The sequence below is a fragment of the Ruditapes philippinarum genome, unplaced genomic scaffold, assembly GCF_026571515.1.
Source record: "Ruditapes philippinarum isolate M1 unplaced genomic scaffold, ASM2657151v2 ctg554_1_1_1_1, whole genome shotgun sequence".
Classification (NCBI taxonomy): domain Eukaryota; kingdom Metazoa; phylum Mollusca; class Bivalvia; order Venerida; family Veneridae; genus Ruditapes; species Ruditapes philippinarum.
In genome coordinates, this window is record NW_026864532.1 from 442,554 (window position 1) to 459,385 (window position 16,832).

General features: G+C 33.1%; 3 protein-coding genes across 3 annotated transcripts; 2 read left to right on the forward strand and 1 right to left on the reverse strand.

The window, feature by feature from the left end:
• Positions 1–1,946: 1,946 nt before the first annotated feature.
• On the reverse strand, positions 1,947–2,372 carry LOC132725972 (ubiquinol-cytochrome-c reductase complex assembly factor 2-like). Its single transcript, XM_060711200.1, has one exon. The coding sequence runs from the start codon at positions 2,370–2,372 to the stop codon at positions 1,947–1,949; it is 426 nt and encodes a 141-aa protein (XP_060567183.1).
• Positions 2,373–10,083: 7,711 nt separating this feature from the next.
• Positions 10,084–11,166, forward strand: LOC132725973 (lipase ZK262.3-like). Its single transcript, XM_060711201.1, has one exon. The coding sequence runs from the start codon at positions 10,084–10,086 to the stop codon at positions 11,164–11,166; it is 1,083 nt and encodes a 360-aa protein (XP_060567184.1).
• Positions 11,167–13,642: 2,476 nt separating this feature from the next.
• LOC132725974 (lipase ZK262.3-like) lies at positions 13,643–14,479 on the forward strand. Its single transcript, XM_060711202.1, has one exon. The coding sequence runs from the start codon at positions 13,643–13,645 to the stop codon at positions 14,477–14,479; it is 837 nt and encodes a 278-aa protein (XP_060567185.1).
• The last annotated feature ends 2,353 nt before the right edge of the window (positions 14,480–16,832 follow it).

Here is a 16,832-nt window from a genome sequence, read left to right on the forward strand (position 1 = left end):
TAACTTTAAAGGTCAAGGTCATTGATAAGTCAAGATCATTCTTTAATTTTGCTCCACTTGACATTTTTTCCTTATTGTTATATCATAATAGTGGTAGTTAGTTCAAATTGAATAATATCATTCTAATCATACAATCATGGCAATTTTAGCAAAATTCAATTATTTGGTCATAACTGTCAAGGTCATTTTAAGGCCAAGGTCATACCTGAATTTCTCACCATGAGTCAACATGTATGGGAAAAGTTGGTTTATTCCAGCATCAATTAAACTATTGGTCTACTTGAAGGTTTTGTCCAAAGGATTGTTGTGTATATGAAGACAATCCATTCATGTGAATAACAAACTAATAGTAAAACATCAAGATCATTGATGAGTGAAGGTTAATTTTTTTTTGGCTGCTTAAAGGTCTTGTCCAAATGATTGTTGTGTCCAAGTATGAATACTATCCAAACATCATTAACAGTTATAGCTGAAATGGCAACAGGAACAGACTAAATGACAGTTACATCAAATGCTCTTTGTTTCTAGCCTAGCTAATTACAAATGAAAGCATATAAGTAAGATATTAACCAATATCCATTTCAAAGGGTTCAAAAATAATACATTGTACAACCATCATTTTTATTCATACATCAAAGTGAAAAATGCAAGAAAAGAATAGTATTTAACACTCTTGTATGGGTGACTGTTTATCAAATATTTTAAAATTTGCACCTAAAAATGCACCAGAAGCCACCATTTAAGTAGTTTCATTTTTTTTCTTATGATCTTGTGACCTTTGACTTATATGTAGAAACCTGGTTAAAGCTTGCAACAGAACAACTCATGGTGTTGACAATTGTATCAAGTAATACTACAAGAACCGGTTGTTGCTCTCCAAGTAGGTTTTGGACACAGAAAAGAATACTTCTTAAAGTGTCAGAGTTATGTCCCTGACAAAGTTCAGTGTAAAAATGAACAAAGGGCAATAACTCCAAAATTAAGCAAGGCAGAGTTAAGGTTCTTTTGCACTGCACTTCTATTTCATGAGATCAATCTAGCTACAAACCTTTAATGGTTTCAGAGCTATGTCTCTGAAAAAGTTCAAAGTGAAAAAATTACCAAAGGGCAATATCTCCAAAATTAGACAAGGCAGAGTTGATGTTCTTTTGCACTGCACATCTATCCAATGAGCTCTATCTATGTTAGCATAAAAATCCCTCCATGCATATAGATTACACTCTGAACATTGCTTGGACACCAACAACCTGTCTGTTTTTATTTTATACATCAAATTTTATTTTAAATGTTGTATAAAAAAAGTCTTTTAGGAGTATCAAAATCCTGACATTTTAGATAGTACTGTACCTGAAAACTCCTACCCATTGGAGAACCCACGTGAGAATATGTTCTTTAAAATGTGGAAGTATTAAACATTTACAAAACAAATGTATGCATTCACAATAGCTCACCTCTTTAAAAGTATGTTTATATCAATATAGTTATCTTGGTAAGATTTAAGTAATTTTTCTTATAGTTTTAAATTATAATCTCTCTGTAGATGAATATATCACACAGACATGAGTAAAAACAAGCCTTTGCTTTCAAAACAGCAATTTCTTTTATTTGACTTTTTTCAAAACATGGTTCCTAAAGTAAATACTGTAAAATAAGTTAATAACACAATGTGCATATTTATAACAGAATTATAAATAGAAAGCATTCAAGCCCTGTGTCTTTGTTATAAAAATATGAAAACTACATTTGAAAGATTCATATTATTTTTGACAATGAAAATTCAATACATAAATGTATAATTTAAACCCTTAATCACATATGTATATGTGACAGCCTCTTTTATATCACAAAAAATTAATCATTCCCACGAAATGACATCTGCCAAAACTGTTTCAGATGCATCTACATGGACTGAACTTTTTCTTTTTAAGTCAATAATTTCCTATTTATCACTTTTTTCCTCCAGCACTTTCAGTTGTCATGTTTTTGTCAATAATATTTTCCGCAGGTTTGTTAATGCCAAAAAATCGTACGTATTTCCTCTCAAAGAATGTATTTTGCTTCAGCATTTCTTTTTGACAAGCTTCTGAGACAAACAACTTGCATTCTTCAGAATTTAAAATGAGAGAGCCGACAGTTAACTCCGGATACACGGGATACTTCTGGCTATATTTATTAGAACACAAATTTTCTAAACTTGTCAACATTTCATCACATTTTTCAGGGTTTGATATTTCTGACTGATCAGCTTTCTTAAAATTATCTCCAATCCTTTTTCTCAATAATAACCCAATATCACGTCTATCTCCTTTACTTGGGTCATTTGGCCATTGTTCAAGTATACGTAATGCACGTTTATATCTGGCAGCTGACATGTCTACTCTTTAAATACTTTTTACTTGAAAACTCTTCTCCACCTGAAAATATATACATGAAGATTTAAGTTAAAATTTTCAAATTTAATCCTGTTAGACGTGGATTGAATATTATCTATTAATAAACTTTGATTTATTTAGCAATGCAACTTGACATTTTCGTAATAATTAACATGTGTATGATGTTACACCTGTGCACCAATAAAAGCCTGGGTTCCAGTTTGTCGTTTTTTTTATGTTTCTGTTTGGCAAATCGACACTTTGATATATTATCAAACGACCAACGAATACGGAATAGCGCATATGTTATGAATAAAGAAAAAAATGTTATAAATAAGCAAAAACTATCAACGCCTGAATCCCAGGCTACACCAATAATTAACAATTTATAATATTCAATGCATTGCAACTATTAATACTTGAACTTATTTGCTGGTACTTTTATAATATTGATTAGTCTCAATATTTGGACTGCAAGACCGACCGATTTTATAACCTGATTTTTCATAGATGTCTGTGAAGGGCGACCATCATCTATATAATAAAAAGCCCTAAAGCGCACAAATTTCATTGTCTGAATGGATCATATCAATATTTAGCCCAAGACAGAAACATAAAAAAGTATGCTATTATGAATTTTATCATTAAATATTTTTTTAAAAATAGCTGTTGCCAGCTCCTCTACTTGTAATCCTGTCAATATTGCCCCACAAGAATTTTCGGTAGGCTAAATAGTGTGTAATTTTTAAATTCGAGAAAAACCGGTTTATCGCGAAAATATATTACAAATAATGAAATGTCATTAAAACTTAAAATAAAGTCAACTCACCGGCCGTTTCGAAACAGCAAATTTAATTTCTGTCACACATAGGAGATGTGCTATCTAATATCTGTGAATTCACAGTTAAATAACGCCTTCAACATGTTAAATAATAGAATATTTGAGGTGAAGGTCATACGGTCTCCGTCGGGAATATCCGGAAATTCGGAATACTTCGAAGATTTTCGTTCATCCAAAGTTTGACGGAAAAAGCCGAGAAGTTGAGAAGTAAAACTTTTTAAAGCGCGGAAAGACAAGAAATATGAGAACAAAGATTAGCCGCAGCACTTAAATTCCAGCAACACAGAACCACCGACACAGACTCAAGAAGGGCAACACAAAATGGAAAGTACACTATGACAAAGCAAGGTTGAGGTTTTCTTATAATTGTTTACAATGTAATAAAGGATAACTTAGGAAACTCAAGAAGGCCAACAAGCGCAAGTGGTAAAGAGATCGAAGAGCCATAGACCCTTTCATTTAAGCGATAACAGTCAGGGAAGAGTTACTTCCCTTACCGGATGTGACGTAAATGGGGATAAAACTATGCAGGCCGCATAGAATGTTAGCGAGTATTAATAAACGCAAATACACACACAGAATGTTAGCTTATTGAAATGTTAAAAGCGTAAATACTGATCGTTCAATTATGATTATAACATGTAAAAACTTACGCATGCATACATAAATTCAATATCAAGACAATAGAAAAAAATACAAAAAAAACAAAGATTAAGATAATTCTCGCTACGGAGTGAAACAGCAAAACTTCAAAGTGAAGATATTTATTACATCTAGATTTTCCCTAATGTCAGGATAAAAATCAAATTTTAATATTTTATAAACACCCATTCACACTGAAATTGCCTATTACAAATTTAAATGGCCATTTTCTAGTTTTCTGTGTTATTTTCTGTCAGTTTGAAAATTCCGGCGTATTTGTGACAAACATGAAAATAAGATTGCCAATGTCTTTGAATGATTGTTTTTCAAGCTTTTATAGAACAACAACAGAATGCATTCTGTCAATACTTACTGATTCTTTTTCATGATGCCGTATAAAAATATTTGAAAGAAAAGGTGAAGGATATAATTTTATAAATATTCGGAAAGAACGAAAACCATGTGGCATTGACTTTTATAATTTTAGATTCGCAACAGACGATAATAAGATAATTTTGATATTAAAAATATATTCTTATGGTAATAAAACTTAAGATCTTTTCCCAGTAACTTATTTCATAGATAAATAGATGTGTATAAGCGCCACTGGGCCGTAACATATTAATTGTTTGTTTGTTTGTTTCATTTTACGCCTTTTCAACAGTATTTCAGTCATATAGGCGGGTAGTTTCCTAACCATCGTTCCTGGAGAGTTACACCAGTACTAGACTACCTTCCTCCGCGCTAAACTACCAAAGCATCTCCCGGGGATCGAACCCACGCCAGAGAGGTAACTGGATTAGAAGTCATCGACTCTAACCCCTCGACCACGGAGGCGGTAACATATTAATTAACAGGGTGCATATGTTGTATATACAAGCGGCACTTGGCTGTGATATCATAAATCACCAGGGTGTATTTTTTAGAGTTATAAGAATTAGATTACGTCACTTTTGTAAGTTGTCAAAATATCTATGTCCGAAATTTGTTATGGTTCATCATAGGGACTTTATTGGCCATGCCTTACTGATTTTATGCTCGATCCAGAGTCCTATCAACTGGCACTGTCAAAAATGCGTAAAATTATAATTCAGTTAATAACGTATTTCTGTGAATGTGTTTCACAACTTGTTTTTGTTTTGTTTTCTTTTCTGATTTTTTTAAAATATTTGATAAGCATAGTATGAATTAAAAGTATCAAGTTGAAAATATTACTTTACCAGCTTAGATATATTGGTGTGATATACGATTTTTGAGAGTGCATTTTTTGCCGACACAAATAGTATACAGTCATGTACATTCAAAATAATTTTTACTTTATATGCCTTTACATGTTTTTTTTGAAATTACATAAATTTATATTGTTGTTTTTCTTTGTCTTAGTAATGCTTAAATCAAAATGATTTTTAAAAAACCAGTATCTTGCAATTAATTATTACGCAGCCGTCTTTCGAGACTACAGAATCCTTACATTTTTGAAACTCAAAATATCTTTTGGATATTGTATATTATTAATTAGCAGAGACATAGATACATTATCTATATCTCTGGTATTAGCAAGTTAGTACGATTTAACTGCCTTGTAAAATTTTCATTTTAAGAATCTAACGAAAATGGTAATCATAATCAGTTACCCAGCAATATGGTCTACTATTAAAACAAATCGTTAACCTTATCATAGTAAACATTTTTATTCATTTCACCATCCTTTTTATGTAATATCTTATTCAATTACACAAAGTTTTTGCAATTTCAATATTCCAATCTTACAAGAGAAAGAATTAAGATCTTTATATCCCTTTATTACTGGACACGGCCTACTGAATTTTCGACCCATATATCCTATAGTAAATCCATCACATTTAAGGCTAAATTCTGGACAAAACAAATCCGGTACCGAAACTTCATGACCATTTCTTTAAACACCAATGCAGTCCAAGTAAATTTAGCACAAAAAAATAATACATTAGCCCTTGGAGTTTTTCTGCAGCTTTTAATTTCTGTAATCACTATAGAATATTCCAAATAGTAACTGGTGTGTATTCTTGAGCATAGTGCCTCATGAAACCTTCCACCCAGAAATGAAATCCTGCAAAAATACATCAAAAACAACCTTTAAAGTACTCAGAAATGAAACTTCATGTACATAATTACTAAAGATATACTTAAAATATAACCAGTATCAATTAAGATGATATGAAATAGGCCATTTCAAAATTTAAAAGAACTACTTTCTAGACTACAACGGGCTGGGTCTAATTCCGTACCGGGGTGACACCTACTGTACTTAATCGTATCGGCATTGTCCACCGTATCCCCCAATGACGTCATTCAAGGGCGACAACTTGAATACGGTCTTAAATGAAAGGGTCTATAGACTAGAGACACAGGGACACATCTTAATTAATGAATACAGTTTGACACAGCCTTGGAAGAGACAGCAGCCAAAAAGCACTACTGGGAGTTAAATTAAACCGGTTAAAAGTGCACCAAACCTCATTATTAGCCCAAAATGTTCATATGAGACGAGACAGTGTAAATGAAATTATTCCCCGTCAAGTGAAATTCCTGGGACAAAAGATAACGCAAGAAATTCTAATAGTTGATAAGGTAACATACAAGTTAAAATTTAGTTGATATGGAAACATGTAAGTTAAAATTGATAAATAAAACACTGAAATCTGTAGTAAATACGAGTACATACAAAAAAAACCTTATAACCACAACAAAAGTACTCTATATGTCTCAAATGCCCATCAAAGACTTGGCTCGTCAGATGTTATCGAAAGAGGAAAGTATGCGTAGTATTCAACTTTAAAAGCGTTTAACACTAAAAGTAGTTTAGTTATAACCTCTTTAATTTAAATCCAACTTTAGATAATGTTGGTAGACAAAAAAAAAATTGAAAAATTACCATGACCCAACATCTTACAAAGTTCATAAACCAAATCTCCATAAAAACCTGTATCACACGCAATTTCTTTATTTGGGAAATATGAAAATAAATATATTATATTAAATTTACAGTTGCCGTGAATAACAGTTATATATACGTAATGACTATCCAGTGGTATTCGACTTGAGACGGCTTGAAATGCCATAGCAGGCATAATAACAGTTATCATGGCTGCCTTACCTACTCATTATACCTTTTTTGCGCCAGAAAGGGTGGAATGACCCTCATAAGACTTATAACTTAGTTAAATTCAGACTAGGTTATTCTTAACATTCTGTCTTTTGCCTTGGAAACAGTAAACTATACTTAACAAGGATAAAGACATGCTCACACGAACTTTCTTTCCAGTTTAACATTTTGCATTTCTTCTTAGATGCAGCTTTTTTTAAAAGAAATATAAAAATAAAAATAAAGACATAAATATATGATTTTGATACAAGTTTATGTACATTGCTTTCCCATATTTATTTATAAGAAAGTACGAAAAGCTTTATAAATTTATGTATTTTTTACCAGACGTTTTCTTGTTTTATTTATGGAAAAATTATGATTTGGTGAGAAGCATTTTTCGGCATCTTTTTATTCTTAGTCAAATTCATAATTATGCTTAGACTTTTGGGCTGTTGTCTGAAAAAAATCTGTGATATTTCACACAATGTGAAATCTAGCACAAATTCTGAATCCTTAAAACAATTTCATTTGTAACGGGACCCTGTTTGAAAATAAATTGCTATAATTCACATTTTATGCATTTTAGCATTTTCAGTTGGTGTAAAAACTTAATGATACGATATATATTAAGGCTTTCACATTCATTGACATAAATTGTAAAATGTTTCTAAATAAGTTGGAAAAAATGATATAAAGCGAGCCTTTGATATGTTTTGGCAACGTTTGTGAGATTTTTTTTATCACATGACTAAACGCATTAAGATTAAGTTTGGATGTTTGATGCGCTTTTGTACGCCAATGACATATAACACGTATGTAATATAAATAAATGCATAATGGTAATATTACATCCGAAAAAAAAATTTTACACCTTTTTCCGGCTATTTTTATTCATCAGTTAAATGCCTCCTTTGCTCTGAGTAATACCTTTTCTATAACTTTTAAATTTTTGTATCAAAATACATGTTTATAAAAGAAAAGACCACTAAAGGCGGGCAAAACCCACGAAACAAAAGCTTCAAGGTATTCATGGGTATCATTGCAATCTCTTACACTTTATATAGAACATTTATAAATAGATAACTTGTGTTAGAATATGTATATATGACATGGATTCGATAATACAAACACAACACAAATGTGTTGATTGTGTTAATTCGGCTCATGGCCGTAAAAAGTTGCCACGTACATGTAATCAAAGATGTTATATTTTCGATCCTTGAAGATCGTTCAGCACGACACAAAGTGTTTGTTGTAGTTGTAGTTCCTTCTATTTGATCTTTTTTATTTGAATGTTTCCAGTATTCCAACTTGAAAACTGTATAATCACGCTAAAGCTATGTTGCCTGCTTTTAAAATTTGTCTTTTGACTTCCTTTCAAAATTCCACTTTATTAGTTCCGCTCATTTAGGGCACACGCATTCATTTACTTGGGGACCATACGTAGCTTTTCATGAAATGGCACAAATGTATCACATTGGAAGTTCCATGATTACAGGCGCATAAACACATTTGTTTCTAAATTAAAAAAAGTCACCATTTTCTATCTTAAATATTGAATTCTGCTTGGGTCAGTGCTGGGAGCGCGGGGAACCTGCAACATTTTCAATTTTGGCGTTTTTGTGTGATTTAAGGATTCTGTTGCTTTTTCTTTTTCAATATCTGATATCACCACTGTCTCGTATAATGTGATGATTACATTTTAATGCTTTGATGCTGAAATATTTCAGAACTTTGGAAAACGCATTGTTCCGATGCATCAATGTGGCTCCATCATATGAAGCTTGTTGATGTAAACATGGGATAATCACAACGTTTCAAGTCAGTTCCCCGGGATTACCAGGATAGGTGTCACATGGACCTGACACAAGAACGACTGGAACCCAAGTGGGGCGTCGGTGGCGGGGTTAAGGTCGTTGACTTCAAACCACTTGCCTCTAACCACTATGGATTCGAATCCAGACAGGGACTTTGAATTCTTTTATGTGGGGAAGCTATCCAGCTAGCATATGGAACGTCGATGGTTCTACGCAGGTGCCCGTCCGTGCCTAAAATATTTTATGCAGGTGGCTACCTTAATTGGGTCTTCCTCCACAATCTCTTGGTAAAAAATCTGAACTGCTTAATTTCTAATTTCATTTTTTGTTTAACTTACATATCTTATTACACTTAAACACACTAATAAAACATTGATAACCAGGAAGTTTCTATTTATGACTGAAACTGAATATTTGTTTTTAACGGTGTTGTATCTAATCTCGTCAAGTTTGATGAGGACCAATTTTCTTAAATATCAAAAAGGAGACACGTGTAATCATAGCTGATAAAGCATAATAATATTTGTAATTTAATAACAGTAAAACGGGAAATTTTATAAGATACAGTTTGTGCGCAGTTATAAACATACCACGGGTAATTATGATGTACATATAAGTATAAATTAAGGCAAGAGAACTTAAAAAGTACAAAAAAGGGATAAATAAAATTGAATGTTCCTTAAACAGGGATTAAGGCTCATTTAACTCATTTAAAAATCATAGATATCACTAAATGTGATTTTCAAACTTTTTAATCGTCTTGGCAAACATCGAGTGATAACAGCAATTTCGCAACAAAGTGTTTTAAGGATTCATCATAATATTGAAATTTAATTATGTTTATTGAAAGGTAAATATTATATTTTTACAACGCTGATTTGAGGGTTTTCAATTATATGAAGCAACACTAATATTTTGTGCTGATGGAACTAGATTTGTAACTTACAGCAAGTGATATATTTTAATATGTAGGATAGTAAGTAAGCTGAACCACCAGGAAACCATATTATAAAAATTTGGATAATGAACATTACATTCATGTACTGCAAGTAGATGAACAGTGTTTTGATCTTATCAATTTCGAAGCGCTTGTGTCAGTAAAAGTGATATTTTAGTTTTTGAAAACATTACATCAGAGTCCCAACAAGTGAGAAACTTTAAACTGACAAATCAATCGAATTACTGCGTGTATGATCATTATTTCATTTGGAAGCAGAACAAACGTTGTACTCCAAACTCATGAAAATGTTCACTTTTAAATTAGAATTTCTTTTGGTACTTTCAATGTTGCCGCAGGAATCGATTGCTAAATTCAAATGCAAAACGTTTACAGACTGTAAAACGTGCACTCTCGACAAAAGTTGGAATGAAGAAAGATGTCAGTGGTGTCCTCTAGACCGCGAATGTCACGACCCATCTTCTTCTGAGAATCCATGTTTGAAAAATTTAAATATTGTAGATCCAAAATTGTGTAGGGAAAATAAGTATGGAAAATATGATCCTCATTCTGCTTTTTTGCATACACTTATGTCCGCTGCTGCCTACTCGAAGGACCCAAAGATGTGCCTGCAGAAAATGAACGTTACTAAAGATTTTGAAATTAAAGACATTATCAAACACGATTGCAAAGATTTACCGCTATTTACGTACAAAGAGTGTGTTGCCTATACTGCAGTTTCTCATACACATAGAGTTATTACCCTTGCTTTCAGGGGGACACGCACTCTGAGCTCACAAATATTTGACCAGATAATTTCTGTACTAACTATTCCTAAAGTTCCATTCCCAACCGGTGGGAAGGTTCAGCGTTATTTTGCTAATGCTCATAAAAAGTTGTATAATGATGTTAACGCAAGCGTCACAACCCTGGTCAAAATGTATCCAGAATACAACTTTGTGGTTACGGGTCACTCGCTGGGTGGCGCACTCGCAACTCTTGCAGCTGCTACCTTTGCATATCAACATGTTATTCCGTTACGCAATATGTCTATATACACCTTTGGACAACCCAGGGTTGGTGATAAAAACTTTGCTTTCAATTATGATCGGTTGGTAAACAACAGCTGGAGAGTGGTCCACAATAGAGACATTGTTAGTCATTTGCCACTGTGTAGTCTATTTTCTGGTTGTTCCACGCCTGAAAACGGACCGTATCACCATCGAACAGAAATCTTTTACCCAAACGTTACCATGAAAAAGGACTCTTTTTATAAGGAATGTAGAGGAGACGATTCTTACAATTGTAGTGATGGGATGATACAGAAGAAACCGTGTACATTCGATATTAAAGATTGTCTTACATACCACATGAACTACTTCAGTCTCCACGTAGGCAGACTTTGTGATCATGTTTTGACAAGAAAGTGATTGCAACCTGTTAATCTACATGTATATCTATACTGTTTGTTGTTCAGCTTTTTTTAATCCCCTCCAAGTACATGTACCTACTTTTTTCTCCTGTCAAGTGCAAATTATTTCATAAAACAGTAATTGAATATGTATGGCGCCAGTTAATTATGGATATGCCTGAGATCTTTCTTTTTATTTTGCGTGTGTAACATAAAAATGATGCCCATATTCCGACTGCGAAACCAATGCACAGTCACTCGTTTACTCATTGAGTGAGAAGACTGTTTGATACAGTAGAAAAAATGTGTAAACTTGTTATTAGAATGAACAATGTGACCACCACTTTCACCTTCACTGAAACCATTAAGGTTACAAACGATTCAAGAGAAAATACAAATACATATAGCTCAATCATGTCTATTTGTATGAAGTATTACATTATCATGCTATGTGTATATTTTGTGTACTGTTAACCCTTCTGTTTAATATCCATTAATCTGGACAAGATCATTCATCAGTTTTGAGGAAATATGTACTGACAGAATAGCGAACAGTGCAAATCATGATGATATTCATAATTGCACAGATATCTTCATTTGCACGGGTCGCAATGGTAGATTCTGCAGCTACCAGCAGCTCTACATAGGATTCAAGACGTAACCGACGGCAAGTTTTGGATTTTGTACTCATCTATTTGTGTAGATATGAACTTTAATTTTGAATATAAAAATATGTACGTGAATACCCTAGGAAGTATCGGAAGAATAAATGAAAATTACAGACTTGGTTTAATTAAGAATATACATTTGCTTAATAAATTCATTCAGAAACTTAGTGTATTGTTCTTGCTTTTGAAGACGAACTATGCTTGTTTAGGTGGCGCTATTAAAAACCCCACCTTGAAGTCCAAAGCATATAGAATGTAGATGGGCGCAGACATCTTGATCTATTGAAGTATTACTTTGAATTAAGAGGTAATTATAGAAGCCGTGAGGCGTCGGTTGCCGAGTTAAGGTCGTTGACTTCAAACCACTTGCCTCTAACCGCTTTAGATTCGAATCCCGACAGGGACTTTGAATTCTTTCATGCTAGCTTACGGAACGTCAATGGTTCTACGCAGATGCCCGTCCGTGCCTAAAATAATGCACGGAGAGGCACCTGGGGTCTTCCTCCACCAGTAAAGCTGGAACGTCGCCATATGACCTATAATGTGTCGGTGCAACTTAAAATCCAATCAAACATACTAACAAACTTGAATCTACGATCTTTTGGTAAACAAAACTGACCTGCTTAATTTCATATTTCATTTTTTGTTTCATTTACATACATTGTATCTTATTACACTTAAACACATACAATAGATTTACTTATAAAACATTGATAACCAGGAAGTTTTCTATTTATGACTGAAACTAAATATTGTGTTTTTAACGGTGTTGTTAACTTTTGTCAAGCTTAATGAGAAACAATTTTCTTAAAACACATGTTTTATAGCCGATGAAGCATTATATTATTTGTCATTTAACAAAAGTGAAACAGGAAATTTTAAGACATACTGTTTGTGCGCAGTTATAAATATACCACGGGTAATTATGATGTACATAAGTATGAATAAAGGCAAGAGAACTTAAAAAGTACATAAAAAAGGAAAGGATAAATAAAATCGAATGTTAAGGCTCATGTAACTCATTTTAAAATCATAGATATCACTAAATGTGATTTTCCAGTTTTTTAATTGTCTCGGCAAACATCGAGTGATAACATTGATTTCGCAACAAAGTGTTATAAGGATTCATCATAACTATTGAAATTTATGTTTATTGAAAAGTAAAAATTATACCTTTAACAACGCTGATTTCAGGGTTTTCAATTATATGAAGCAACACTGATATTTTATGCTGATGGAACTAGATTTGTAACTTACAGCAAGTAATATATTTTAATATGTAGGATAGTAAGTAAGCTGAACCATCAGGAAACGATATTATAAAAATTTGGATAATGAACATTACATTCTTGTACTGCAAGTAGATGAACAGTGTTTTGATCATTTCAATTTCGAAATGTACGTGTCAGTAAAAGTGAAATTTTAGATTTTTGAAAACATTACATCAGAGTTCCAACAAGTGAGAAACTTTAAACTGACCGAATTACTGTATGATCATTATTTCATTTGGAAGCAGAACAAACGCTGTACTCCGCACTCATGAAAATGTTCACTTTTAAATTAGAATTTCTTTTGGTACTTTCAATGTTGCCGCAGGAATCGATTGCTAAATGCAAATGTAAAACGTATACAGACTGTAAAACGTGCACTAGCGACAAAAGTTGGAATGTAGAAAGATGTCAGTGGTGTCCTCTAGACCGTGAATGTCACGACCCATCTTCTTCCGAGAATCCATGTTTAAAAAATTTAACTATTGTAAATCCAAAATTGTGTAGGGAAACTAAGTATGGAAAATATGATCCTCATTCCGCTTTTTTGTATACACTTATGTCCGCTGCCGCCTACTCGAAGGACCCAAAGATGTGCCTGCAGAAAATGAACGCTACTAAAGATTTTGAAATTAAAGACATTATCAAACACGATTGCGAAGATTTACCGTTATTTACGCACGAAAAGTGTTTTGCCTATACTGCAGTTTCACATACACATAGAGTTATTACCCTTGCTTTCAGGGGAAGCACTGCGGTTTCACAAATTGTTGATGAGATGATTTCTGTACTAACTTTTCATAAAGTTCCATTTCCAATCGGTGGGAAAGTTCAGCGTTATTTCGCTGATGCTCATAAAAAGTTGTATAATGATGTAAACGCAAGCGTCACAACCCTGGTCAAAATGTATCCAGAATACAACATTGTGGTTACAGGACACTCGCTTGGTGGCGCACTCGCAACACTTGCAGCTTCTACCTTTGCATATCAACATGTTATTCCGTTACGCAATATGTCTATATACACCTTTGGACAACCCAGGGTTGGTGATAAAAACTTTGCTTTCAATTATGATCGGTTGATAAACAACAGCTGGAGAGTGGTCCACAATAGAGACATTGTTAGTCATTTGCCAACGTGTAGACTATTTACTGGTTGTTCCACGCCTGATAACGGACCGTATCACCATCGAACAGAAATCTTTTACCCAAACGATACCATGAAAAAGAACTCTTTTTATAAGGAATGTAGAGGAGACGATTCTTACAATTGTAGTGATGGTATGATACAGAAGAAACCGTGCACAGTCGATATTGTAGATTGTATCGAATACCACAAGTACTACTTCAATCTTCGCGTAGGCACACTTTGTCAGCATGTTTTGACAAAAAAGTGATTGCAACCTGCTAATCTAATACACTGTTTGTTGTTCAAAAATTTTATCCCCTGCAAGTACTCGATTTTTGACCTGTCAATTGCAAATTATTTCATAAAACAGTAATTGAATATGTATGGCGCCGGTTAATTAGGGATATGCCTGAGATCTATCTTTTCATTTTGCGCGTGTAAAACAAATATTATGGCCATATTCCGACTGCGAAACCAATGCACAGTCATTCGTTAACTCATTGAATGAGAAGACTGATTGAGACAGTAGGAAAAATGTGTAAACTTGTTATCAGAAGTAATAATGTTGACCACGACTGGTACTTTCATTGAAAAACAATTAAAAAGAAGTTACAAATACATGTAGCTCAATCATGACTATTTGTATGAAATATCTAATTATCATGCAGTTAGTATATTTTGTGCACTGTCTACCCTTCTGATAAATATTTATCAATCTGGACAAGACAATTCATCAGTTAAGAGGAAACATGTCCTGACAGAATAGCGAACAGTACAAATCATGATGACAGATATCTTGATCCGCACAGGTTGCAAGGGCAGATTCTGTAGCCACCAACAGCTCTATATAGGATTCAAGACTTAACTAACAGCAGATTTTGATTTTTTTTCTCATCTATTTGTATAGATATGAACTTTAACTTTGAGCATAAAACGTGTACGTGAATACCCTAGGGAGTATTGGAAGAATAAATGAAACTTACAGACTCAGTTTTATTACGAATGTACATTTGCTTAATAAATGCATGCAGAATCATATAGTGTATTGTTCTTGCTTCTGAAGAAGGCCATATCTTTGTAAACGTAATTTGTCACTTTATGACATATAGGTGATTGCTATTTTAATTCTGACCGAAAGTTCACATACATCATGGCAGTCGGAACATCTCGGCTTTTGTTTATAATAATATATCAGAATTTATTACATAACATTATAATATATCTAATTTATTCTCCCTTCTCATCAGAAGGAAGAACTGTGTTTGCTGAAACTCACTGTGATATTAAACTTCACCTAGAAGTCCAAAGCAATGTGGATGTAGATGGACTTTTTGAAGTTCTACTTTGAGTTAAGAGGTGGGTAGTAGCAGACGAACGTAAACGGTATAGTTAGGATCATTGAACAAACAAACGAAGCATAGTTTAGTAAGTGACAAAATGACAAATATGTTATATCTCATCATACATTTGATTTCGACTATGATATAACTGTCATTGTTGCTTGTTTTTATTTTCTTTTTCGTTTTCTGTAATAACCTAGTGCTCCCCGTCCAATCGGACTAGTCAATATGTTTTTATATGGTCTAGTCTAATTCCCTGTCTGGAGAGTATTGTATGGGAAATGATCTCCAGGCTACGTATAGTACATTGTATATTACATTTTGTAAATTGCACGGTCGGTTATAGTCCGTTTCTGGGTTAAAGCAAACAACGTAATGTTGGTTAGTGTTTTTTTACAATTAAGAAACAAATTATTAGTGAACGACCATGGGTTTTCATTGTTAAATTTTGAGTGCAATTTCACACTGAGGGATATTAGAAATGAATGATGATTCATTACAAGGAACATTTATTTTATCTTCTCAGGAATATATAAGCTATTATCAATAATTATCTGTATAGATAAATCTGTTTCCGGCTCCTCTATTTGTACTTCTGTTTATAATCATTTTTATGAATTTAGTGTTGCACTAACAGAAATTTTGGTCGGCTAAATTTTAATTATTGAATATATTAAAATCTCTTAAACTTCGAAGGAACTATTCCAAACTCAAAATAGGGCACATTCGTGAGTCAAATACTGCAGGTCGAAGGGTGAAGTACATGTTTTTTTGTAATTGTACGATAAAACGCGGAAAATAAATATGTTTTCAAATGACTATGAACAGGAACAAAAAAGAGACAATACATATTTTGTAATTGTTTAGTATGACTATGATACATTTGGCCATGTATAAATCTCTAGCCGCCACCGGTAGGCAAGTTATACTGCAGTTTAACTGATTTGATTTTAGAACTGTTAAAAAAACAATCAGCATGAAAACATCGGGACCTCATATAGAATTACTGAAAGAGACAAACCATTAGCTCTTGTTAGTCTCTCTGGAACAATTAGTAAGAACTCGGTAATAAATGCATGCATGCAGACAAATTTGTGATATCAAACGTTTTTTTTATTTGCCGCATTCATCTTTTCAAAATATTAAACACACTATATGCTAATAATGCTAAGATAATAAAGAGAAACCAGAGATGTAAAGGTGAACGGCTGGATCCCTGAAATAAAATAATAATAATTCTTATAAATTTGGCAGTTTAATATTTTTTTCAGTGGACAAAAC